Source organism: Rhinichthys klamathensis, unplaced genomic scaffold, assembly GCF_029890125.1.
Source record: "Rhinichthys klamathensis goyatoka isolate OS25496 unplaced genomic scaffold, OSU_Roscu_1.1 h1tg000109l_1, whole genome shotgun sequence".
Taxonomy (NCBI): Eukaryota; Metazoa; Chordata; class Actinopteri; order Cypriniformes; family Leuciscidae; genus Rhinichthys; species Rhinichthys klamathensis.
The window spans coordinates 1,247,105-1,274,453 of NW_026606647.1; the positions used below are offsets into that span (position 1 = coordinate 1,247,105).

Genomic DNA, 27,349 nt, shown 5'->3' on the forward strand with positions numbered 1-27,349 from the left:
TTTGTTACCTGACACCTTAAGCGTCTAGAGGAAGTATTCATCATTCAGACTTTGCCAGTGTTTGTCTATCCTGTGAGAGCTGGTAGACCAAACCTGCTATTACTATCTCTGCAATTGCCTGTTTGGCTTTGTCAGTTTGTCTAAGGTCTGAAATCAGACAGGAAATGAAATCCTGTTCTTCACAAACAACGCCAGTCTTTATTTAAAGGTGATGTCTTGTCAATTTTTCAATGTTTAATACCGTCTTCTTGCACGGGATAATTGTCAGAGACAAATTTTACATAAACATTGCTTTGTTTTTTAGCATCCCAACTAGCCCAACAGGGCAACTGTAGTTCGAACAATAATGTGAGATTGGGAACGGGACTATCTGATTGTTTGACCAATGGCAGGCAGAGAGAGTGTTTAGGAAAGCTGTCATTATGAAACTAGTGGTGCAGAAACTACACACTTCATCTTCAGCAGTAAGAGAAAATGTTAAATATTATCCAGTTTGAAAACTTCTTCAGCAGTGACTTCCTTCACAATATAACAATATCAATTCCATTATCTTAACAATATTATTGCTTTTAGTACAAAATATTTGTAGATAATAAATATAAAGCACACACTAGTTCAAAAGTTTGGGGTTAGAATTTTTTTTAAATGTTTTTGAAAGTGTATTATGCTCATTTATTCGAATTTAAAAACGGTTACATAGTTAAATATTATTACAATTTAAAATACATATTTATTATTTTCAATATATTTAAAAAAAAAACTGTAAAATACACTGCATGTAAAAGCATAATAAAGTATCATTTTAACACACCCAGACAGAATGATTCAAAGGTTGGATGTAATAATCTTTTTTCCTTTTTGAGAGAGCTCATGGTCATTATTAAAGGTTCAAAAAAGTTCAAAAGCATCTCTGCAATTTCCTGTCCATTTCCTACATATCAGATCTACTCTCAAATACCACATTAGCATCTCCGAAGGAGCATCATCTCTTTTCTCCTCGCACCCTTTTGGGGCTCCAAAACTCCCTTGGCGTACTATTCAATCTCTATTCACCTTCTGCTCTTTTCCGCGGCCTATGTATCCCTGGTCTCTGAGGACACCTCTTTATATGTTTGTCAGAAAGGGAGGCATTTTGTGTTTTGTTCTGTGAGATGCCTTTAATGGATTTAGTCAAATTGTTTAGAAAAATACCCTTCAAATAAAGATAAATACCTCAAAGGGCTTTTCTTCTTCCACATGTCTAAACAGGTTTTTCGCCACATTTCATAGTATTTAATTTGACAAAACATCAAACCTGTCTACTGAAAGTGAATGTAGCATTCAAATGCTATCAGTTATGATGTCTTGCTATTATAGTGGCGACCTTTTCAACGGTATTGAGGCGGTTTGAAGCTTTTGATGCTGGAAACTATTGTGGCACAATGTGCAGTGGGAAAGCGGTCTTTTGTTCCTGTGACGAATAGGATGGCCCCGCAGGCCCCTCTTGACTTCTTAGTGAGTCTAATAGAATATTAAAGTAAAGATATGCTCTTTTACTTAGGGGTGATTTGCTGCAAAAAGCATCGTCCACCAGGATTCACATCGCATGGGTCTTTTTCAAGTCTGTCATGACTTACAGATGAACAGAATGAAAAGCGACTGCTTTGAAAGGTTGATAGACAATAGTGAATAACTATAGAGATAGAGACAGACATGGATAAATGAATGGATAGGAGATTCATAACTAAGCACTCGCACATCTCTACATTTGTCCAAGAGTGCATCATCTGTAAAGCATTGTGTTCTCTTTTAAGTGTATAGACATTTGATGACCATCTTAAAAAGTGTGTATTAACCTCTAGATCATTAATGTCATCAAATCTAGAGCTGCTTTACTGTTTACGGTCTTCATAGACAGCTAACTTCTAAGTATGGTTATCAGATTTCTGGTCACTGACTCAATACCAATAACAGTGAAATTTGGTGATTTATTATGCTGCAGCAAAAATGAACATGCACACTCCTTTATTTAAAAAGTACCATCTTTCTCAATTAAGTAAGCATTGTTTTATATTTTTCAGTTATTCTTTATTTTATTATTGTCTGCCTATATAAAGAAATGTGTTTCAAGCACTAGAACAATTAAACACAATAGAATATAGACATTATGCAAAACAGTATTAAAAAAACTTCTGACAAGAGAAACTTCTGACTAATCAAGTCTCTTAATGCTCACCAAGGTTGCATTCAAAATATAGTAAAACCAGTAATATTGTGAAATATTATTACAATTTAAAATAACTTTTTAAAACTATATATTTCAAATATAATTTATTACTGTGATGAAGCTGAATTAGAAAGCATACTAAAGTGAATTTTCAGCTGCAGAAATCATTCTAATATGCTGATTTGCTGCTCAAGAAACATTTATTATCAAAATCAATGTTTTGCTTCTTAATATTTTTGTGGAAACTGTGATATATATATATTTTTCAGAATTATTCTATGAATAAAACGTTCAAAAAACTGCATTTAGGGGGGAGACCAGGTATGGTTTTGACACTTTTTGCTAAAGTTTTTATATGAAGTACCCACATTTACTACAAAAGGCACAGATTCAAACCTCTGCATACCTCTGAATATCACAAGCCCTTATGAGTTGATGTCAAATGCATGGTTTCTTGGTTACAATCTACCCCACTACTGGAGCTGGTTGTAACACAGGCTTAGGTGAGCAAAAACAGCAGCTACAACATGTAATGTGCTTTAAAAACAGGTTTATTGTAACCATCCAAAAGAACAATACAAATCAATGTCTCTCTGTGATTGAACATAACTCAAATCCACTTTTTGTCTGACTCAGGTGTGTGTGTGTGTGTGTGTGTGTGTGTGTGTGTGTGTGTGTGTGTGTGTGTGTGTGTGTGTGTGTGTGTGTGTGTGTGTGTGAATTAGTCTACTAGAACAAGCTTTCTTAACGGAATTAATGCTCAATGGAAACTCAACTCCAGTATGCCTGTGTAAAGAACATAGGTCTAACAAAAAAAAATGATCAAAGTGTGTGTGAGTTTATGTCAATATTCTCAATCAGAGCCAAAATGGTGACAAATGAATGCTGTTAACCATAGAGTGGTGAACCCAGAGACTGCATAGGGCACATTTTACCCACACTTTGAGTTGCCAAATGGCTCCATACAGACAACACAAATGTTTTCATTGTCTGAGGTCTCAGAATCCTCAACATTTTCTGACTGACCTGGAAACGAAACACTATCTATCTTTCTTTCTTTTCCACTGTCTTGGCATTTTGTAAAATGATTAAAAATAAACTGTTCTTAGTTGTATGGAAGGGGATGGTTGTAAGTTATAGTCATTGAATGGCTTTTCTGAGGTAAATGTATAACATTACGAGATATATTGTTTACAAGTTAAAAGTTTTATTGACGGTCTTTCCGCAGTTGAAACACTGATTCAGACATTAAACATGATTTAATAGAGTAAATTGTATTGTATCTTTCAACATACTTGCTGACGTTCATCCATGTTTATTTCATGCTATAACTAGTAGTAAAGAGGAAGAGATGATCAGTTCATGTGCGCTCCGCTTCTGTTTCGTTTGAAGCCTGCTACAGCGATCCGTCACGCTACATTAAAGAGCACCAAAACAGTATTTATTCTTTGAAATTTGTAATAAAATTGGCAGATTTTAAAAGCTGAGACTTTGTTTCATTTCAAAAACACAACAAAACAAAGCCTTTTGCGATTTATTGGACGGGAGGCTCAATACAAAGTTCTGAAAGCATAGTATACACTGTTAACAATTTTCTTGTATTTTTACAGTACAGTACTGGCAGCAAGGTTGCCAGCAAGGTACTGTATTTCGATTTACAGTAACTGTACTGTAATTCAATTTACAGTACACACGAACAGTACTGTAAACTACAAAACAGTATTGTACTGTATTTTTACTGTATTTTGTCATTTTTGTCTGCTTCTGTTGTAATTTATACGATATTGTACTGTAATATCTATATTGATATATTGATACATTATTGCAAAACATTGTAATTTTCAAATTACTAATGATATTATAACTATATAATATGTAGTTATTACAGTATATAAATCTATAGGCAATAATATTATAATGCAACTTCAGAATAACTGCAAATCAAAAGACAATCCAAACAATGTTCTTGTCCAAAAAAAAATTTATTGATCAATTACACTATTAAAACCATGTGAACGCATTTAAGAGAGAGGTTGAGAAACTGCATGACTTGCAGCTGTAGCTGGACATACTTAAAGGGATACTCTACTGGTTTTTCATATTAAACTATCTTATTCCCTTAACTAAGACGAGTTGATGCATACCTCTCTCGTCTCAGTGCGTACACTACATCGCTGTCTTGCGGCGAAACTTTGTTAGATCTTATCTCAGCCCTGTTCATTCAATACGTGCCCAGAAGAGAAGCGACCAAACACCTCCACGTTTTCCCTATTTAAATACAGTTACACGAGTAGTGTGACTCGACCTAGGACGGTGACACAAAATAAAACGTTGCGCTTTTCTGAGCGTGTAAAATGGATAACTATATTGTATGGCAGAATACCATAGCAAGTGCTTGGGAGCACTTCGACTCTGCGCAGTAATATCATCTCTCGTGAAAAGTCCTCTCCCCCCGCTCCCTCTCCTCCTCCCTCTCATTTCAACGGGAGCGGACTTTTCACGAGAGATGATATTACTGCGCCGAGTCGAAGTGCTCCCAAGCACTTGCTATGGTTTTCTGCCATACAATATGTTATCCATTTTACACGCTTAGAAAAGCGCAACGTTTTATTTTGTGTCACCGTCCTAGGTCGAGTTACACTACTCGTGTAACTGTATTTAAATAGGCAAAACGTGGAGGTGTTTGGTCGCTTCTCTTCTTGGCACGTATTGAATGAACAGGGCTGAGATAAGATCTAACAAAGTTTCGCCGCAAGACAGCGATGTAGTGTACGCACTGAGACGAGAGAGGTATGTATCAACTCGTCTTAGTTAAGGGAATAACATAGTTTAATATGAAAAACCAGTAGAGTATCCCTTTAACTTGGCTGGGATTTTGAGGTGGTACTGGAACCTTGGACCGATGACCAAAACTGAAAAAGACATGACACACAAAAACACATGACAAAATCTGTTAGCCACAGCAACAAAGATGAGCAGACAGACAGTGGAAGAGAGAAAATTCTGTAGAAATAACAAAAACAGCCACACACAAAAAAGTAATCTTTAGATTTTAAAACTTTAAGTTTAAAACATTGTATTAACATGGCTAATACTTACATAAAACTCCTTCCCAGGCTGCAAATTGTCCCACACTGTAGAGCTGTAAGAAATCAAAATAAATAGTATTCAGTTAACGGTTATGTGTTTCTTGTTAAGGAAATATCTCATAAATCTGCTTACAATACATCTAAGTTAGGTTAATAAAACATAAGCTTCACTTGACCTCTCTAAATATTCTAACTTGATTTTTTGGCATGCAGTTTACTTATCTTTGTTGCCTAATAGATCATTAACTCTGATAGTCTGAAGTTTTTCAACAATTTACACCTTTATTTATATTTTTAATTATTATAATAATCAATATAACTGGGTCTCCTGCCTAAATAGAAATGAAGTAAAAGGCTAAACTGGTACCAATAGCCAATCTCTCTAAGCCCATCTCTCTAAGCCCAAATAAATCACCCATTTTGCGTTGCAAAGGACAGTGCAATATTTTAAGCCTTATTTTCACGCGTCTTATTTTGTGTCTAAACGACTTCAATTTGGTCCAGTATTGATCATAAAATCATCAAGTTCGTCATTCGGGAAACGGACTGCAAATATAGCAGTTTGATCAAAATGTATATCGTTATGTCTGTTATAAGTGCTTGTTTTTACCACTGACAGGCTCGGGTGTTCCCTACAGAGATAGGCCTAACAGTTAACGTTAGACTAACATGTCAAATGCAGTAATTTTATCTCGCAGACCATCGTAAAACACATTTAATTAAAACTCGACAGAAACAAAATAAAACTCACAAAAGACCATCGGTTTTGTCTTTCCACCGTTCCAACAATCACCAAATCTGTTTTGGTCGAAATAAACCGTAAGGTAATGTTAATTCACGGAGTTATAACGTTAAATTTGAAAATGTCAGGACAAGCAGCGGGGTGAAAGAGCAGATAACGTTAACAAACTGAACAGTGTTTTTGCAACCGTCGCTGGCTAAACTTTCACTGTCATTTCACATTAAAAGCTATGTAGGCTACACACTATAGCGTAACATCCTATAACCTTATTATAAAATTCAAAATTAACTTACCAAATTTCCAGATATCCGCAGAGTGAGATATCCGCGCTGAGTGAGTGAACTGCCGCAGTTGTGCTCTGACGTCAGTCAGGCGGCGCGCGCGCTCTCTGTTTACAGCAACCCTGTATATTTGCCTGGCATGTTACAGCCAGGTTACAGCTAGGTTACAGCAACACTAAAATGTACTGTAAAATGTTCCCGCTCAAACAAAATTACCCAGAATGCAATGCAAATTACGGTATTTTACTGTAATATAGAAATGCAGTATTGTACTGTAGGTTTTTACAGTACTGTGCTGCTAAATCTACAGCGAAAGTTAACAGTGTAGATTAAACGATCGATTCTTGGGATTTAAGAATCAATATCAGTTCAATGAGAATTGATTAAAGTCGAGAAATATATTTTTAACCCAGGCCTAGTAGAAAGCCATAGCTAAATACCAGACTGGCATATGACCAGTACAGAAAAAGATTGGGGATAAATTGAGGGAAAAGAAGGTAATATCTTTCAGTCAGTTGGAGGGAGAGGTCAGAGAGATGCTAAAACTGCTTTTTCTGTTGTACCCCTTCAGTCCTAGACGCTTAAATGCTTGCAGCTCATGCTCTCTCAGCCTGCTGGGGTTCAGTCTCATCCACCTGAGTGCCGCCAGACTTCTCAGCTCACAGGAGTGGAAGTGGTGTTTTAACACAGCCAGCTTCATTCCACCAGCGGCTATTGATTGACGCAGGCAATGCAAGGGCAATAAAACTCACATCTGACCGCTCCCGCCTTAGCGCCCATGAGCAGAAAGCACTTCTTCCTACTCCTGTTATTCCTAGTGAATTTAGAAGGGGAAGGGGGGAGGGGGGGCTGGGGGCCATTAACCTCCCGCCATCGACCCACAGACCTCTAGCCACCCGTCCCTTCATCTTCCTGAGGGACTGCGGCATCCTGGTTATGTGCGCTGCGAAACTCATCCAAGATCTGTTCACATCTTCTTTCGATTAGAGAAGTGGTTAATAAAAGTTATGGTTGTGTGGGTTACCACCTTAATGGACAGATGCTTTTGATGGTTGTTTAATTTGTCGTGTTACTGTGGCAGGGGAATGTAGCACCTCTTGTCGAGGGTGTTGAGCTATGCTAAAATGCATCTCGGGTTGTGTCGATAGGCAGTGAGTGATTTCCACAGAGGAGACGGAGGTAAAAGGGACACGTGGGAACAAAGCGAGGACAGGGGCAGAAGGATGAGCGCATGTTAAGTCAGGAAAGAGACAAAGAGATAGATGGAGCAAGTGCAAGGACAAATGAATAGTACTTTTAAGAATAGTACAAAAATGATGTACACTCACTGGAGATTATGATTGGTTGCTAAAGCTATTCTGATTGCTATAAGGTCACCTTTTTGTGATTGCCGCCATGTGATCGCATGATGCTGTTTCTTGCTGTGTTAGAAGTAGGGATGGGAATTGTAAGGAACTAATTTTCTTTCAGTAATTCTTTTAGTAATTTCAAGGAATAAAAAAGACATTGTTTTAAAAAAAAAAAAAAAAAACGAAGAAAAAAAACATGCATGGGTAAATGAAATGGCTCATGGGCGCATAAAAAAATGATGTACACTGATTAGAAATGCATTTTTATATGAATTGCTACAGTGCTACATTTAAAACTTTTTCATTCATTTGAATTATTAAAAATTAAGTGGTTCGAATGAATGATTCAATGGTTCATAAATACTTCACTTGTTTTTTTTACTGGATGGATCAGTTTTTTTTAACAAATCTCTTGAATGAATGATTCAATGACATGTCAATAAAAATATGTAACAGTCACGTGTCGCCACCTACTGGCGTAAGGATGTAATTGAAACTGCCCTCTCTGGGTCAGCGGCAGTGCAGATGCAGATCTGAATGTTCCGGCTGATTTTTGTCAAAGGTTTAATAGAACCATATGAATCATTGTCATTTAGGAATAAGATAAAAAATCCAACACGGATAAATCATTTATAATAAACACTGCAATATTGAGTTCTCCAGAGCTGGTAGTGGCAACACCGAGGCTAATGCTGTTGCATTGGTTGTTTAGTAAAACAAACAAGGCTCCGAAAAAAATACGTTTATTTTTGGGCACTTTGGAATAGTAGCTTAACAAAGCGACAAATTCAATTAGCTCAGATCAAAACCCTCTGCCAGAACTGTGGAGAAATGAATGTTAAAAATACATTAAATCTGGAAAAAACCCTTTCCCTGTGGTACAGCTGTATTATTATTATTATTATTATTATTATTTTTATTAGCCCCATTTGGTATTCTGTCACTCGGTACAAAATAAATTCTTCTTTATGACAGGACTCAGTGTAGGTCAGGCTTTGAGAAATGGGCAGAAAAACCAGTGAGGCATGGCAAACACCATGTCCATGTCTCTGGCCTACGCATGGAGTTAGCGGCTGCAGAAATGTGCATATGCGTCAGTGGAAATCTCATCTACTCCCCGCCATTAGCATTGCCTATAGCACCATCTACAACCAACACCATTCTACCGCCTTGGGAGTGGATCTGTTTTTCATAGCGTTAGGAAGAAAAGAGCATGACACAAGGCATGATAATCTGACCCATATTACACCCCGTCTCTTTCTGTGCCCTCTTGCTCACTCACTCAATTGCACAATCACACACTAATATGCACTTTTATAATGAGGTAGCGGCGAATGGCTGTGCTGGGTCTGGTTGTTAGTCGTGCACTAATGATGAGGGATAACATTTCCATTTGCTGCAGTCACACATCACAGAACAATTCCCAATCCTCATCCTCAATTTCTATTTCCCTCGTTTTCTTTCATGTTCCTTGCATGTGTTCAAAATGCAAGAATGTCTCTCCCAAATGGCAGTGTGACAGTTTTGGTGCTCATTGTGTTTTTCTCTATATGTTTTCATGGAGGTTTTACAGATGGTAAATTGTTAATTAGTGGTGCTTGATCGCTAATATTGTTATTTATTCGTTTGTAATAGGAACAAACCACATGCATGAGTGATGCCTCCAATCATGTGACTTGATGAGGAGGACTTTTTTTACTTTTATTGTTTCGTTCTCTTATTCTTGACTTCATAATAGTAATATTTCGAAAATAAAGCCAAAATTATGTGAATAAAATTGTAGCGTTATGAGATAAAACTAGTAACATTTAGAAAATAAGTTCAAAATGGTAAAAATGAATTCGTAAAACTTTAAAAATGAAATTGTAACGGTTTCAGAGACAAGGCTTAATTCTAGTCCCAGACTAAAATGCAAAATCACTTAAGGTTTCAAATTGATTCTTTAAAACAAAACCTCCCTGAACACCATGTCATGGTGCATTTAGCTTGTGCAAGCATTTTCTTCCAAAAATATAAAAGTCTAGTGTTACACTGTGACACCTCTTCCTAGTTTAGAGTCTGTGCATCTGTGAGGTTTTATGTAGTCAGTGGCATTTGAGTTGTTGCATTTAGTTAATACACGATACTTGTGTGTGTCTGTGTGTGTGTGTTTGAGTGAGCCTGTCTGCCTCAGAGGACACAGCAAAGCACTCTACTCCTCTCACCCTCCTCCTCTCTCTCAATCCCTTGGATTATCAAAGAATTCTGTCTCCATGGAAAAGTGATGCTCAGAGGAGACAGTTGCCCTGGCAACAAGCTCACATAAGCCAGGCCTCTGGATGAAGGGGGAAACAGCTAAACTCACAAAACTCAAGACGGAGAGTTTATTACACACTTCTCTTTGGAACTCTAAATTAGTCACCATTACATGTCCTATAGACCAAGTACAAGACGCTGGTCTGGTCGACAGTCTGAAAAAGACCACAGTAGGGAATGCATGGATATTTATTTAATTATTTATTTATGACTAATAATGTTTTTTTTACTAAGGCTTGTAACCAGTGTTATAGCCAATTTTATACTGTAAATGTAAAAAAAAAAAAAGAAGTTTTTTATTTTGCATCATCATTGTTCACAATGAAGCTACATGTAGTCAGAAAATATTTCCCTCTAAGTTGTGAATTTAATTATTGAAAAAAAGGAATATAATAAAAACAATGTTCACATAAAGCCGATAAAGAAGATATTTTCTTACTTTTTTGGTACTCTTCTAGAAATTTATATTGTAAATGTTTTTCCATCATTGTTAATGTACGTCTTCTTACTGAATTAAAAATGTAGCCACCTAAAGCGAGTATATACATTTTTTATTTTTAAATATTTCCCTCAACAATTTTTATGCAATTTTTTCTAAATTTGCATAAAAATAAGTGGGTGGCTAATTAAACATTTTCTAAAAAGAGGATAAAAAGTTTAGTACTAACAGAGAAAAAAAGTTTAATGGATAGAAAAAAATAAAAGTCCTGATATTATCTGCTTCCAAAAATGGCCGATCAGACCAATCCGATAATTCGAAATATGAAAATATTGGCTGATTCAATGTAGTCCCTTGCATCCCTTGCCCACATGATTAAATAATTTCTTGTTTATTGATTGTCTCTTTCCTAATGAATGGCATTTTCTTATTTATCTCTTTATTGTGGACATCCACACAAAAGGAGACTTAAAAGAGTAAGTTGAGAAACGTTTGTTAGCTTTCATATGCAGTTATTGTGTGCTAAACAAGCATCTACTGCACAGCTTCTAGCTATTGCCTGCTGGTTCTCAGAATGGATGTCATGTAAGACTGTTTTGATGATTTGGAGAAAAAGTTCTCCCTCCTAGGTCCTTCAGTTTCCCAGAATTGCCAGACTGAATCACCAATAAACATATAATCAGCCTCTAAACATTAGCACACCCCATCTACTCATTCTACACATTTTATTCACATTCAGCTAATGCACTCTGAATGGCACCGTGCCTGTGTTTGAAAGTGATTTCAGCTCTCATCTTTCCCGTTGGGTTTTAAAATTTCTCTCTGTCATCATTTACCTGTATTATTTCCCTCTCAGCCTCGGGCCATGTGGTTCTGGCCACAACAGCACAAACTCTCGCCGGGAAACTGGATGGGGACTTGGACTTAGTTTTTTTTTTTACCCATATTTTCCTCTGCCCTCCCCTTTAGTGCTGACAAAGCTCTCTGACATCCCAACAGGGAACTAAAAAACCAATTAGCAAGTTTTTTTTTTTTTTTTTTGCAAGTGCAGAACTTCAAACTAGAACACAGGCCATAACATTACAAAACTGCCCCATTCCACAGCACTGTGATGTGGATATTATCAGGAAGCACAAAGGGTGCAGCAGACAGCAAACAAAAATAATTGTGCCAATTCTTTTTTTTAGCTCCATTAGTGAAAGATTTGGCACTGCATCATCAGATGTTTGTTTTGGTCTTCCCTCGGATAATAGGACTGTGTGAATGATATTGTTTCCTTTGTCGGTTTTCGTGGACTAATAGGACTAATAGTGGAGCTGCATGTATGCAGCAACATCCTTCTGTTCGTATGGGCTCATGGTTGGGTTAGCGTTTTAGAATTGCTGAACGTTTTTAATAATTTGAAGAATGCTTCAAGCCTAACCTCGAGGTTAACCTTTAATGATGCCCAGAGAGAGGCTGCCGGGCTGTCATGCGGTTGGTATCCGTGAACTGAAGTTATCTGGAAGAACTGAACAGCTCATGGCAAGAACTGACATGCTGACAATCATCAGGGTTATTTTTAGAGATTGACCAAAAAATATATAGCTGAATCGAATCAGTCATAAATATATTTACGTCCAATGACAGGATCCAGAACCATCATTTTTATTAGTAGTATTAGGTTTTTAATCACTTTCTAAATTATCAAACATATACAATAACAACAATGTGCAAACTAACAAAAAGCACAAAAATGATAAGAGTTAAATTATATGAATATGGATCTCTACCTGCATAAATTACACAGATACATAAAGAAATATAATAATAATAATGTAAACAGTAAATTCAGTCTTCCTGGAACAGACAATTAGTTTCTATAAGAAAATATACAAGGGTCTCCAGAGTCTCCACAATGTGTCAGATTTATGATTAAGGTTATGAGTTAATTTCTCAAATGAAAGCTGATACAGTTGATATATAAATACAAATTGCTTTCGCAGCATGATTAAGAATTCCAAGTGTTTTTGCTTTAGTAAACGGTTAGATGACAGATTAAATATCAATTCAAACCGACATGAAACTCACTGATAAGAACTGGAGCTTAGTGCAAACATATACAATTGTAATAGACTGAATTCACAGGTAAGCGATAGACTGACTTTGCCCTGTGAATATGTGTGATGTGTTGCTTCAGGGCTTGCCTTAGACAGTATATGTTTGTGTGCACCAAACTCTTGTCAGCTTTAGTGAGAAACAATTTATATTCGGTAAACACTGACTTATCTTTCTCTGTGAATGATGCTCTTCATTTAAGTTTAGGCATGCTAGTAACATGTTTGGTACACATCGCCATAGATAACAGTCAGCGAGAGATAACAGACCAAAGAGAGTTGGTAGGGCCCTTGACTCAACAGGTTATTGAGTTGCTGTGACTGTTGATGATGACTATGTAAATGAAGCATACAGATATGGAAAATCAGTCCATTTTGAAGAAAATACGTACTGAGAGTTGGCCACAAAACGATTGAAGCCTGTTGTTAGAGTCTCCATCATAAGAAGGGTCATGATTGCAGATTGTGGGAAGCGACGTGGTTTTGATTACATGTATAGTTCCTGTTGACCTTGTTTGAATAAGCAGACTATTATTAGGAAAAAGCAAGTTAAAGTGTAAAAAAACCACCGATTTTCAACCTGCTTTGTATTGTTATAATATGTCAATTAATCAATGATATATAAATGTTCAAAATGACTCATTGCAAGGTTTCTTTTATCATGATACAGTTGGCTTCCATTTTATAAAAGCAAAACCCGTGTGTGTTTTTTGTATGCGATTTTACTAGGATTAAAAGTCCATTCACACCAAAGACAATAGCTATACGGTTTTATTAATCATTCTAATTTTATGTGAATAAGAAAAGTCAACACCACAACTATAACAATAACGACTGGTGTGAACAGGCCTTAGGGGTTTCATCATCTTCAATACTGTTTTACTGATTTTATAGTTATCTAAGTTGTAGCTCATTTTGGACAGCAGGGGAAGCCGAGTGTTCTGTTAACATCTGTTTCATCTCCTTTTTTTATTTCCTTCTGTAGCTACTTCCCCATATCATTTAAAAAAAAAAAAATCCCATATACTTCTCAACACACATTCAACTGCAGTCTCACATTCTTATATAACAAGTTGGTCAACTGCATGGTAAAACATTGATGTTAGTGCTGCCACAATTGTTCACTGTAATATTGGCATTTGAGACACTCAACTATTACATTTTGACCAGAACATAAAAAAACTGTCTTGTATTTCTCACAAACTCCAGAGATGCACCGCCCCCCCCAACCCCCCCCCCCCCCCCAACCTGTCTGTCTGTCTGTCTCTCTCTCTCTTAAAATCACAGTCATTAGTGCAGGAAAAGAGGCTTCTTAGCAGTGAAGACAGTAAATACTGACTATTAGTGCTGTGCTCTTTCTGCACTAATAGTTGCTGGCCAGGGGTGAACCAGGGCCCAGGTGCAGGGGTCAGAAGGGGTCAGAGGCATACATCCTCATGTTGCAGCACCTTTAAAGCCCCATGCCTCTTTTTTTGCTTAGATATATTTTGCTTAAAGATTTAGCAATTCACCACCATTACTATCTATCAGACTCAGAACCCCTCAGATAGCCAGAAATGTCTTTTTACCCTCCAGATATTGTCTTTTGTCTGCTTCTCTCATTGACATCATCACACTGCCATGTGAGAGCTCAGGCAAAAATCAGTCCTGATGTCTCAAGTGTTTTAATAGACCAGATGTAGCTGGGTGTCAATTTGCATGCTTGTACTACTCACTAGGCTAATTTTTCATTTTTTAGTCGTTCGTTCGTTCATGCGTTCATTCATTCATAATGCATGAGAATTATAATTTTATTTTTGCTATGCGTTTTGTATTATATAGTTGATGTGTTTTTTTTACATAAAGGAAGGTAAAGGCAAACACTCCCAGTGGTTGACTTAAACATCTGGGATATAAAGAAAAAGAACAAATTGACAGCCATGAATATAAGCAGGCTTCCATCTACATGTCCACGTTCATGGCTGTCAAGTGCCTGTTTGTCGGCGTATCTATCCTTGTCAGATTTGGCGGATGAGGATATATGTCCAATATGCACAGCTGACCCTGACACTATACCAGTAGCACATTTTCTGATGACATGATGAGACTAGATGAGATAAAAGTGTCCTTTCACTATATACTGCTTATACTGCTCATTCTGTTTGCGTGTGTGCGTGCGTGCGTGCGTGTGCGTGCGTGTGTGTGTGTGTGTGTGTGTGTGTGTGTGTCCTACCAATGCCAAGCGTAAATGGATTTTTAATTAGCTGTTTCCACATACCATTGTATGTCTGTTAGGGAGCAGAGAGAATAGGCCTCTGCCAAACAGATTTGTTTGTGCTGAGCTGTATTGTATGTGTTTAGAGGAAAGAAAAGGTTGATGCAGAGATCTTTATATAAGAACAGACTCACCAGGAACTAAATATTGATCCATGAAATGTTAAAACAGAACATGTGTTGAAGTTTTCCTTCTAAGTAAATAAGGGATTCTGAAACTCATCATTTGTTTGTTTTTTGGATTAATCTCAGAATACTGTCAAGACATTTCTGAATTCACCCCAAAATCAAAAGAAAAAAAAAGTAAATTGTTATATTTTGCAAAAAGGGGATGAAGCTATTTTGGTACCATTGAGATTTTTCCCATTGTGACATACAAAAAAATCTTATAATGTAATGAGCATTTATTTATTCTATTATACACACTGCCCGCCCAAAAAAAAAGTCGCTGTTTGCATTGTCAATACAAGACCTTGACCAAAAATCTATGCACCTCTTGATGGAAATAACATCACAACATTTATTTCCATCAAGATGTGCATCAATTTTTGGTCAAGATCTTGTATTGACAATGCAAGAGTCCAGCACTCTGTAAAGGCTCCTCCAGAACATCCCAAAGACTTTCAATGAGTTTAAGGTCTGGACTCAGAGGTGCCAATTCATGTGTGAAAATGATTCTTCATGCTCCCTCCAACCATTCTTTCACAATTTGAGCCTGATGAATCTTGACATTGTCATCCTGGAATATGGCCATGATATGTTTTCCTACATGGTTGTTTAAGAAATGAAAAGCTACACACTCCAGCAATTAACATATAACATGCTAGAAACATAATAATCACTACAATAATGATCCAGTCTTAGACTTAAGCAATTCAAACTCATTTATTTTTAAATAATAATTATTTACAATAAATAAATCACCATAAGACTACTACTACTACTACTACTAATAATAAGTATTATTATTATTACCGAGAGTAACCAATAAATGATTCTCTTAAATTTTGTGCTTATATGACTGGGACATTTCTTTGCGAGATTCACCCTTTTAAACAACCGAATTGTCATTTACAATTGCAAAAACAGTTAGGAAGTGTGACTGTTAGGTTAGTGTTGATTGGCTGTGCTGAGGGAGAATGTAACCAATCGATTTAGGACTTCTGTGTCGACTCGGCACCGCTGTTGACTAAGTCCCCACAATTACTGTTCATCAGGAAATCCATTGATCGGCAGGGTACACAATACACACTCACCCACACATACCCAGACACACACTTCACAAAGACCCGCATTCGCACAGGCACACGCCATCCGTAGTGTGTTCATTTGTTCTATATGGACAAAAAAAGAGAGAAAACTTTCATAACTCTGTCGCCGGTTTGGACATGCCCGCACAGATGGAGGGCGGAGAATAAAGGTGTTATCATGTAAGATAAAAATATAGCCCTCTTCAAGCGTGCGACCACAAGGGATGGTCGGAATTGAACAGCACCGGAGGTGTGAAATGGAGTTTGCTTCTGTTCTTACAGATCCATGTGTCCGTGAGTGTGTGACAGCGTATGAAAGTAAATAGGCAGGGGAGGAAGGGCTTCGGGGACTGTCGCCAATTGTCACTGTGATTTGTGGATGTATTAATTCCAGCGTATGCGCGTTGCCCAGGGATCCTTGTAAGAAATCGCTGGTCTAAGAATAGGCAGGGATATCTGTCGTTAGCTGGAGAGTTTGCGAGCAAGGATGATCAGACCTTGTGTTTGAAGCTTGTGGGCAAAGGAAGCGGGCATGCTGTTGAGATGCTCTTGAAGCTACTTCCTGTCACTACTTATATGAGACTTAAATGGCCCCTCGCTCTCTCTCTCTTCCTCCGTCTTGCTTGAACTATCTGTCTCCTCCTCTCTCTGACCTCTGCCTCGTTATTCAGTGGACTGTCGGCCTCATTTGTTGTCTCACAAGTAGATGCGTGTGCTGTCAGCTGCTGTCCTCTTGTCTTATTATGCCCTCAGGTGACTGATAGGCCTCCTTTTTCTCACTTACTTTTGATGGGCATGTCTAGTCGTTCTCTGTTCATGATGCTCATCTCCTGGTCCTGCTGGCTTAGCCAGTTTCCTTATGAATTAATGATTTTGAAGGACACGATTACAGATTTTGCTCACGTTTTTATCCAGAAATGTTCACTTTAAAAATGTTCACTTTAAAAATATCTAAACATCACTATAAAGGAGCATACAATTTTGTTAGATTTAGGTTTAAACCCATAAACCCCTACATCTCCACATGTTGTTTGGGAGGGTTTCAAGAAAAATCCTCCTCACTCGTCCAAAAACAAACTCCAACAAACTCAGTTGTCAGACACGACTGGATCTTCAAACGGCACAGGGTTCTGTGGTCAGATGAAACTAAAAAAAGAGCTTTTTGGCAGCAAACACGCTAGATGGGTTTGGTGCACAGCACACAAGGATAAAAAGTACCCCATGTGTACAATTTAATAAACCGTTGGATCTGTAATGTTGTGGGCATATTTTTCTGCTGGAGGTCCTGGACTTCTTGTTCAGATACATGGCACCGTGGACGCCTTCTGCTAGAAATCTTATAATGGGCCGTGGTTGGATCTTCCATCAGGACAGTGATCCAAAACAAACATCAAAATCAATGCAAAAAATTTGTTACGGAGCACAAAATGAGGTTTCTGCCATGACCGTCCCAGTTCCCTGACCTGATGAGTGGGCTGAACTGAAGAGAAGAAGCGCCGACATGGATCTGGGAATCTGAAGGATCTGGAGAGATTCTGTATGGAGGAATGGTCTCTGATCTCTTGTCAGGTGTTCTCCAAACTCATCAGGCATTATAGGAGAAGACTCAGAGCTGTTATCTTGGAAAAAGGAGATTGCAAAAAGTATTTAATAAAAGGGTGCCAATAATTGTGGCCAACGTGTTTTAGAGAAAAACATTTATTTCATAATGTGATTTCCCCTCCACTTTCAATTCTTTTACTTCAATTTAAGGTTAGATTTTTGACAATTTTTTGAATGAAAGATCAAAAGGATAAACGATGCAGATTTATTTTTTACAGCCAGTTTTGATCATATTTACCAGGGGTGTCATTAATTCTGAGCACGACTGTACCTTATAGTTTTGATTCTAAAGTTTATTTGAAATCAGGGTGTAGAGAGCACACTTATTTAATTGCTGTGCTATCATATTTGGTTTTGAGATTTGATAGATTGATAAAAATGATAATGAATATTATTTCTACATTAATTCAGTTAGTTCAGGCAAGAATTTAAAAAAAAGTACATTTTATATTAGTATTCAATTAAAGCTTGAACTTATAAGTACATTTTACTTGGAATTCTTCAAGTAAATATCAAAGTTATAAAATTAAGTACTCACTAGTCATATAGTGGTGTTCCCATCATGCAGTGCCACTATACGGATAATAAGGTTGCACTGTTTTCCAGTTGTATTTACACTGTTTTATCATTGCTTTTATTGTTGCTATATGTTGACTTATAGATTATACAATATTCAGATTGGTACATCACTCTGCTGGTTGAAAGTGGAACAAGAATATCTACTGTTTTGTAAACTTAAATGTTTAAAAGAATGACTTAATTTATTTGCTACATAGTTTGAGTAAAATTTACAAACAAAGAGTGAGTAAAATATACTTGAACCAGAGTATTGCAAAGTAAACTTCAAATGAGCAAGTAAAAATAACACAATGAACTCAAACTGGCCAAGTTAAATTGAGTTACAGTATTACTTAATTCTATACATGTAAAATTTACAAAATACTGTATGAAGTAAATGTACTTTGGGTTTTTTTCAGTGTATATAGTCAACACTGTGACGACACTAATGATAGCTAAGCATCAGATTTGCCCTCTGAAATTGATAGAAACCTTTTGGTTTGTTGTGTCACATGGACACTGGCTATATGGAGCAACTCTCAGTTCTATGACTGGCCTGTGATTGCGCTGAGAAAGGTGTGTATTATGTAACAGCGGGAGCCCAGGGAGATGAGGGAGATTGGGGATGTGCTCACCTGTGAGTGCTCACATTCTGTTTGTGGGAGGAGAAAAATCCATGGAGCAGCTGCCTGAAAGAACAAAGTCACGACATTTCCCTGGAGTATTTCCCTTCTGTCACTCTTTTCCTCGGATTCTCTCTCTCTCTCAGACTTCCTCTATATTGTATCTACATTGTACAGTGTGTTTATAGAAACTAGCTCATTTGAGGCTCCTTAAGAATGAAATTACAATATTTGTTGATGATTCAATGAGCATGCTGAACAATTAAATGTGTGTTTTTCCCAGTTTTACATATGAATAGATGTGAGTCCTTTATTATCCACATGTTGCAAAATGAGCTGCTGCTGGTACAAATATTAATGCATTTTCTATCATTTAGAACCACTTTATTGTCTGCATATTCCAAGATGAGCTATTGGTACAAATATTGATACATTTTCTATCATTTGGAGCCACATTAATTAGTTACTAAGATGATTTCTGGTTAAGTTGCTCCGTTTTTCTATCTTTGCAATTGTGTCATTTTCTTTTTTAATTGACATTTCTATCCGTTTTCCTTTTCTTTGCACCAGTGGATTTAAACCATGTTGGCTCTCCACCTTCTAAGCTCTCATATTTAATTTGCACTTGTAGTCAAACTATTCCTTTAATTTGTTTTGTGATTTGGTTTGGTTTCACTGGAAGTTGTTTAATTCTTAATGAACTTTCAAATTACATTTGATTGATTTTAACTGGCTAATGAACTCTTAAGAAAACGTTTGTAGTCCAGTCACATCCAAATTGAGAATGTGTAATCAATTTAGCGTTCCACTTAACTCTCTCTCTCATGTTATTGTCTTGATCTTTCGGTTTTACCTCTGATTTTTTATTATGTAATGTCAGGTTTTGCATACATGGACTTTTAGCCAAAAGATCCTTTGTTTGGTCAAGCCTTTATCGATGGTTTGTGGTTTGTTGTGTGAAACTGTAATGTTATACTGTGCGGTGCAGTCCTTTACGCGTCCTGCTGAGTTTCATCCGCCACCACTGGTGCAAATGTTTGTTCGTCTGGCATTCCACGTGACTAGCCTGTCATGCTCCCCCCCCCCGTCCTCTCCATCTCTGTGTCCAGCCTCACAATCACAACACTCTTTGACAGCAAACAGGAAGGGATTCAACACTGATGTCTTAATACAGGCCTTACTCATAGAACGTGGCTGAAGCAGGGATGTTTTCAAAAATAAAACACTTGATCAGCATTTAAACCATAATATTATGAACAGACAGTAGCTTTTACACTTTGAGAACAAAAGATTTACATGCATTAATGCAAACGCCAATTTGTTCATCCTAGCCACCCAGAATTTAACATATCTCTGTTTTGGATCTATCATATATATGATATTATAAAGGCATGTCATTTGTAAAAATAAATAATTGGCTTTTATATTATTGCTGTACTGAAGCCACAGCAAGTTATTAAAATATTATCTGAAAAATATTGACTAGTTTGATCTTTTTCTGAACACTAGAGTAATGTTAGATGTAAAAAAAATAAACCCGAAGAGAAACATGTCTTGTCGATTTTCCCAATAAATATCATACCATTCCAATAAATAGCATTATCATTTTCACAGCTCCAAAAATGTATAATAATAACAATTATGATGCATTTCTATGGGCCCCCTAGAACCCTTCTTTGAAAACCCCCTGTGCAGAATGGAAATGAAAAATGAAACAGGCTATTTATATTCACAAGAGAATTGACAGACAGCTCCATCTTGTACACTTCTCTTGTTACCTTGGTTTTTGTGGTTGGCAGTTGGTTAGTTGGAGGGAAAAAAATGAGCGTCCTTTTAGACCTTTTCTTTTTTATATGTATAGGCTATGTTTTATGCTAATGTTTCTTCTTCCATTCGTGCTTCATATTCTGAGGTTGTCTATGTGATTTATTCAATTATTATTTATGTTTACTTCATCCAGAGACACCTCTGTTCCAGACAACCACACCTCTCAAGTCAAAAGTAATGTTTAACCGTAAACATTGACAGATTTATTCCAATTGTTTCAAAACTATTCTTAGTGCTGTTGTGACCGTGATGGCCCTGAGTGAACACGTTCATTATCTGTGTGTTTTCTTTTTTGTCATTCACAAGTTTAACATGTCCTGAAGTGATTTAACGAGAGCGCTTTAAAGATGAAAGCTGTTTCAGACATCACATGTGCTCTACTGTGCTACACACTTTAAACAGCTTGATCTATATAGCAGTAATTGGCCTGGACTGAGCTGAATCATAGCTGGAATACAGGATCTATCAGGACACATTGACTTTCTCTGCACAAATCTCACCTGTCGATGAGGAAATAAATAGCCTTTTATCTCTATGGCTGTACAGCGAAGTCTTGGACAAGTATCAAATCATCAGGACCTGTTTAAAGTTTGAAGCTTGTTTTGGCATGTATAGATATTTTTTAATGATATTCCATTAAACTGAATGGATAGAGTTGGGCCAACGCTTAGTGTTTAACTCTTGACACATAACAAATTGGAGAAGTGGTGCTCATGTGAATGTGTCCTCTACACCCATTTCTTGTCCTGTCTCCACTATATCAGTCTCAAAAAGAGCTCAAAGATTCCTAGTTTATGAAAATACATCTTAGAGACCTGTACAGCCTGAAATAGTTCTGGTCTAAGATGGTTGGGCTGGTCTGGTTTGATTATTAGGGATGCATGATACATCAGTGCTGTATTGTTCACTGGAGATTATAGTATAGGTTTAAATGGGATGTTTAATTCTGCATGTTGATTTGAATGTAGTCTTTAAAAATAATAATAATTTAATAACAGTTTAATGTGATCTTTAGAAAATCCATTTTTCATATTTTATATTATGTCGTGCGTTTTATTCAGCTACAGTGATATCTGGATGTCTTTGTCTATATAAGGGATTTCCTGGAACGTCATAAAATGTGTGACTTTATAAGTCCCACTTGTGGACTTTCTGCACGAGGGTATCTCCAGTATGAATTAAAGAGACATTACATGAGAGCGTATTTTATGCTCCATAATGTTCACATCACCTCATTTTGGGTATATTAAATATTTAGCTTTAATATATCAACCTAATTTTCTTATCGGACCAATGAACATTTATCGGCCAATACCAATATGGCCGCCTATATATTGTGCATCCCTAATTTTTAATATCAGTGCATCCTTATTTTGGTGGGAGCTCTATATAGTTTAAACAGATGGACATCTGTTTGGCCTGCCTTGGGAGACCAGCTAAACCATCTTAGAAGACCTACAAATCACATTTTAAGCTGGTTTAAGCAGGACTTGCTTAAACTATGCTGTTGTTATGGAACTTGGCCAGTAGTAACAACAGTGGAGCTGTTCTGTTCACTTTTGAGAGAAAAAGCCCCTCAGTTGAGCTCTCATGATTGCTTGCTCACATAAAATGGATACTTGTCATCCTGCTGTGGAAGCGACGTTTACTTTCATTATCTCCTGATTGCACCCCGTCTAGCTCAGGGTAAGTGGAGTCATGTCGACTCTTTGGGCTGGGTAACGCTCGCCCCGCGGCCACCACTGAGGGTGTGGTTTCGCATTCAAAAGGGCAACGAGGAAAATGGAGCATCGTCTACGCATAATTAAAAATGTTCATGCCGGAAGCGTACTTTCAATTATATCAGGCCTGGTTAATCTAGTGGCTAGTTAATTATTTATTTTTATGATGGACGGGAAATGAAGATATTCGTAGCTCTGAGAAATGGGTGACACTGGAACCGCCAGGTGTTATTATTTATATATGTATAGCTTTTTCAACTGTTTCTCAGCGGTGCATTCAAAATTATACAGGTGCCTTACCATAGAAGCATATGTGTGTGTGTTATGTAAACATTTCAGGGTTGTCCATGAGTCTTTGTGTTATATTACAATACTACAGTGATACTAACTAAGGCCAATCCTAGCTTAATCTAAGCTGTCTGTGATTAGATAAATAGAATTCCTGTTTTTTTTATTTTAGTCTGCTAAGTGCTTGTTGTCTTACTGAAAGTGTCACTCAGAGCCGTGATGGAGAGCACAAGCTGTTATACTAATGAGGTGTCTGGAAGAGAGTTATTACTGCAATGCTAGTTGACGCAGTTGATGAACAGCCATCAAATGACACTATTATAAGAGACTGAAAGATTTGAAAGGACCCTAGTGACATGATTAGAAACGTATAACCTAAATGTACAGTACATTAATGCTCAGTCTTGACGGTGAACAAAAGATTTGTGCAATTTGCCTAAATTGCTGTTTCTCGCTGTTTCGGTATTTTGACATTGTTTACATGGGGGCGAAAGTGTGGAGTGGATTGTCTTTGGGGTTTTTTCTCGCACTCATTATCAGTCCTGGTTCAAGGAGATGTGCTCTCATTTGCATGTGGGCCCCTAAGGGCTGGAGTCTTTATGTGTATCAGGTGATTCTGCTTAGAGCAGGACTCTTTTGCCGAGGATTAGAATAAAACCAATCAATTAGCCAAGAGACAGAGAACAGTGAAACTACTAAACGCCTTCAACTCCTCTTCTCTGTCTTCCTGGGTCAGATAAATGACCTTCCTGGGTCAGGGAAACATGGTTAACTCTTTCCACGCTATTGTGGAATTTTACGGCTTTCCATGTTTTCACTGTTATATGGTATAGGGGGCGCTATTATACATCTTCTTAAAGTTTACTGAATCTCCTGATGAAAACATCCAAAGAATATGCAGAAACAAGCAATATTATACGAGCTATAGGTCTGTGTAAGCTTGTTGATGGACTCAATCTTCTCCATCTATGTTCAACAAGTGATCATCGTTCTGAATCCGATCTCTGACAAAAAGATGATTTTCTCAGCTTTTTGCTCAAAATGTTGCTTTTGTTATGAATCTTACCCACATTCAAGTGTTGATAGAATAATACATCGTCGTCGTTGTTGTTGTTTAAAAGCAGAGAGTCTGTTTTTTTTTCTTTTGATATATTGCATGTCCAGATATTCATACAACAAAATATTCTGGGGGCCATAAAGTTTTGTGAAAATGGTCAAAAACGCTGACGGTGGCTGGCAATTTTAAAAGAGTTAATGTCACAATGCACAAATTCTTAAAGGTTCAGTATGTAATATTGATAGTTAGTGGTTGAAATGGGTACTGCAGTCCAAATTCAAAATATTGGAGAGAACTGTTTCCTCCGCTAATGCGGGTTGCCAGATTGAGGACACGCTACAGGAACGAGCGCAGTTGACAATGGAAAACGACGAGCCTTACATTGTACGTTGATCAGCTAATGTATTGCAATGTTTTTATTACCCAAGCTTTTTAGGTCGGGTAGAATCTGCGATCTCTGACCAAGTTTGTTTCCTGGCTTCCATGGCTACAATACTCCGTGTTTTCTGTCAATTGGCAATCCAGGGTGCCGAAATACTATTGAGTAAATTGGCATTGATTTTCAGAGAAACAAGTATTTGAACTTAGCACGTTTCCTTAATCTCTGCAAACATATTATGGTATTTTTACGTCAAAGAAATTGCATCATTTTTGATCAAAACGATCCTTCAAGCTGCTTTTTTCCAGTCGCTTAAAGGGATACTCCACCGTTTTTTCATCCTAAACTATGTTATTCCCTTAACTAAGACGAGTTGATACCTCTCTCATCTCAGTGCGTGCACTAAATCGCTCTGTCTTGCGGCGAAACTTTGTTAGCACTTAGCTTAGCCCAGTTTATTCATTAGGATCCAAGCAGAGAAGCGACCAAACACCTCCACGTTTTCCCTATTTAAATACAGTTACACGAGTAGTGTAACTCGACCAAGAATGGTGACAAAATAAAACGTTGCGCTTTTCTAAGCGTGTAAAGTGTGAAATCACTTTCAAACACAGGCACGGTGCCATTAAGAGTGCATTAGCTGAATGTGAATAAAATGTGTAGAATGAGTAGATGAGGTGTGCTAATGTTTGTGCTAATACCATAGCAAGTGCTTGGGAGCACTTTGACTCGGCGCATATCTGGACTCGGCGCAGTAATATCATCCCTCCGGAGAGGGAAAGGGGGAGAGGACTTTTCACGAGTGATGATATTACTGCACCGAGTCGAAGTGCTCCCAAGCACTTGCTATGGTATTCCGCCATACATTATAGTTATCCACTTTACACGCTTAGAAAAGCACAACGTTTTATTTTGTGTCACCATTCTTGGTCGAGTTACACTACTCGTGTAACTGTATATAGGGAAAACGTGGAGGTGTTTGGCCGCTTCCCTGATTGGATCCTAATGAATGAACTGGGCTAAGCTAAGTGCTAACAAAGTTTCGCCGCAAGACGAATTTAGTGCACGCACTAAGACGAGAGAGGTATGTATCAACTCGTCTTAGTTAAGGGAATGACATAGTTTAATATGAAAAAACGGTGGAGTATCCCTTTAACATTTAACATTGCTCCTTAATTTTTCCATTTTAAAGGTTTGTCTTTATATCTTTGTGGAGATTTTATAATAATTATTTATTGTGACCATGAAGTTATTATGGTAATGTATGGCATGTGTCTGTTAAGTTTGCCTGTGCACATTTGTGCATATATTTGTTTGTGTCTGGCCTGTACATAGTTTTATTATGGCACTTGTCATTTCTATGGGCCATTCTGTATCAAAACAAAGCTCTTATCATGAAGAGCCTGTACAATTATGGAAGTTCAGTTCCTGAGGGCTTGGTGGAACATAACATCCTAAACATATATAAATATACATCAAATCATTCACAGTACAAAAAGATATTGCAGCACCTGTCTGATGTCGCTAGCATCTGCATTTTTATTACCATTCATTGCAAAGTATTTTCTGCACATGTATTCTGGTTCTATATAGGGAAACCTTAATGATGTTTTATGACATGTCATATTCAATATTCTCACATTCTTACTTTATGCATTTTAAATCTGTTCTTATTTGAACGTAATCTGGAACAATAAGCTTCTAGTTGTTGGTTACATGTGAGCTTTATGATATATTATATCTAGAAATAAAACTAAGGCATGGCTTACTGTGCAATTGCTTTGGTAGAATGGAATTAAATGAATACAAATAGAGATTAAGAAGTTTGATAAGTGACAGTGGTTTATTTACTTTTGACCTTCTGTTAAAACTGGCTAGAGCTGTTATATCTAAATAATAGTCTCGAATGTCTTAACCTTAGTTCACAATTTCACACTTAGCGATTTTATTTGCACAACAGCCTGATCAGCTTGCTGTTTTGCATTGTTCTTTCAGATCATTACAGTGGCATTTGGTCTTATCCTTAATTAGGCCGCTTCATTAAAAGCAGACTAATTGGTGTAAACTCCTGCCTAGTCCAGCTGCAAAGTTGTCATAAGGCTGGTGTGTTTGATCAGTAAAGGTCTGACCTAAGTTTGATTCTAATGAGGTGGGACATCATTGAAGGTCTTTTGCAGAGAACAGTGTCATTCCCTTCTTAACTATAATGAACAGAAATAATTAGTACTGAATGCATTAAAGAGCAAATAATTTGGTGTCACCACTAATTTTTCAGCCCATGGTTTGTTGTTTATAGCTATTATGTTGGCAAAAAATATTAGACTAGCCAAATCATGTTAGCCAATTGTTCAATAGAACCCCCCTTTTTTTCCAAATAGATTTAAAATGAACTTTAAAAGGAATAGTTCACACATAACTGACAGGTCTTTCATTATTCGCTCATCCTGCCATTCAAACCCGTATGATTTTCTTTCTTGCGTGGAACATTGATATTCGTTTTATTATTGTTTTGAAGCAGTGTTCCCTGTTGGTTTTAGCACCGCACAGGACTGAATCATATATGCATGAATTGTTTATGTTAGTATGCAGCTTTATTAAATTAACTTTTATTTTCCCTGTAGGAAAGAAGTCTAAATGCGTACCCATTCCTGGAGATATGCAAAGGAGATCTGATTCATTACATGTGTCCACTAGAGAATCAGAAGGACTTCTGCGTGCCTGAACTTCTTGAGAAGAAAACATCTGATGACATGGAGGAAACAGCGGAGCATAAAGACGCTGATGTCACAGGGTCAGGGACGGGTATGTTACTACACTCATCAACTTAGTATGAAAAGAATTGAACTGTTCTGGCTCCGATGCCAATGCCACTTAACGAACCCGGTTCCTTCATGACTCATCTGCTTTTTTTTATACTTTTCACATTTGTTGTGAAATGAGATGAAATGTATATTTCGAACAAAACAATAACAACTCAGAAATAAATTCTAAAATGCACTCCATGCATGTTTGGCCACACATATCTAAAAAGTCCACATTTAACATGATTCCAAGATACAATAAGATCCTTCCAAAAAGAGTAAAAAAAAACTCAATACTTAATTCGCTGCGTTTCCAAAAAAGGATTACACGTCGAGTTGAGTAACTATTGATTATGAGTTCTTGCATGAATGTGTTTATAAGGACTCATTCATCATGTGCATTTCTTTTTTGCACTTGTAATAAAAAGAAGATTGCTAAAATCTCGGAGTGAATTTCAAGTATTGAGGTTTTTGACTCTTTTTGGAAGGATCA

The 27,349-nt window shown here is 37.1% G+C and overlaps 1 protein-coding gene and 1 long non-coding RNA gene across 2 annotated transcripts in view; one reads left to right on the top strand and one right to left on the bottom strand.

Moving 5' to 3' along the window:
* Positions 1–27,349, top strand: part of tex264a (testis expressed 264, ER-phagy receptor a) — a 71,272-nt gene that overhangs the window by 35,906 nt on the left and 8,017 nt on the right. The window contains exon 3 of the mRNA XM_056253745.1: positions 26,677–26,857. Coding sequence (XP_056109720.1) covers positions 26,677–26,857 — 181 coding nt within the window. The remainder of the gene's footprint in view (positions 1–26,676; positions 26,858–27,349) is intronic.
* LOC130087451 (uncharacterized) lies at positions 5,067–6,644 on the bottom strand. Its single transcript, XR_008807369.1, has 3 exons — positions 6,331–6,644; positions 5,306–5,348; positions 5,067–5,118 (listed from the first exon to the last, which is right to left on the bottom strand). It is a non-coding gene; the product is annotated as an uncharacterized LOC130087451 (long non-coding RNA).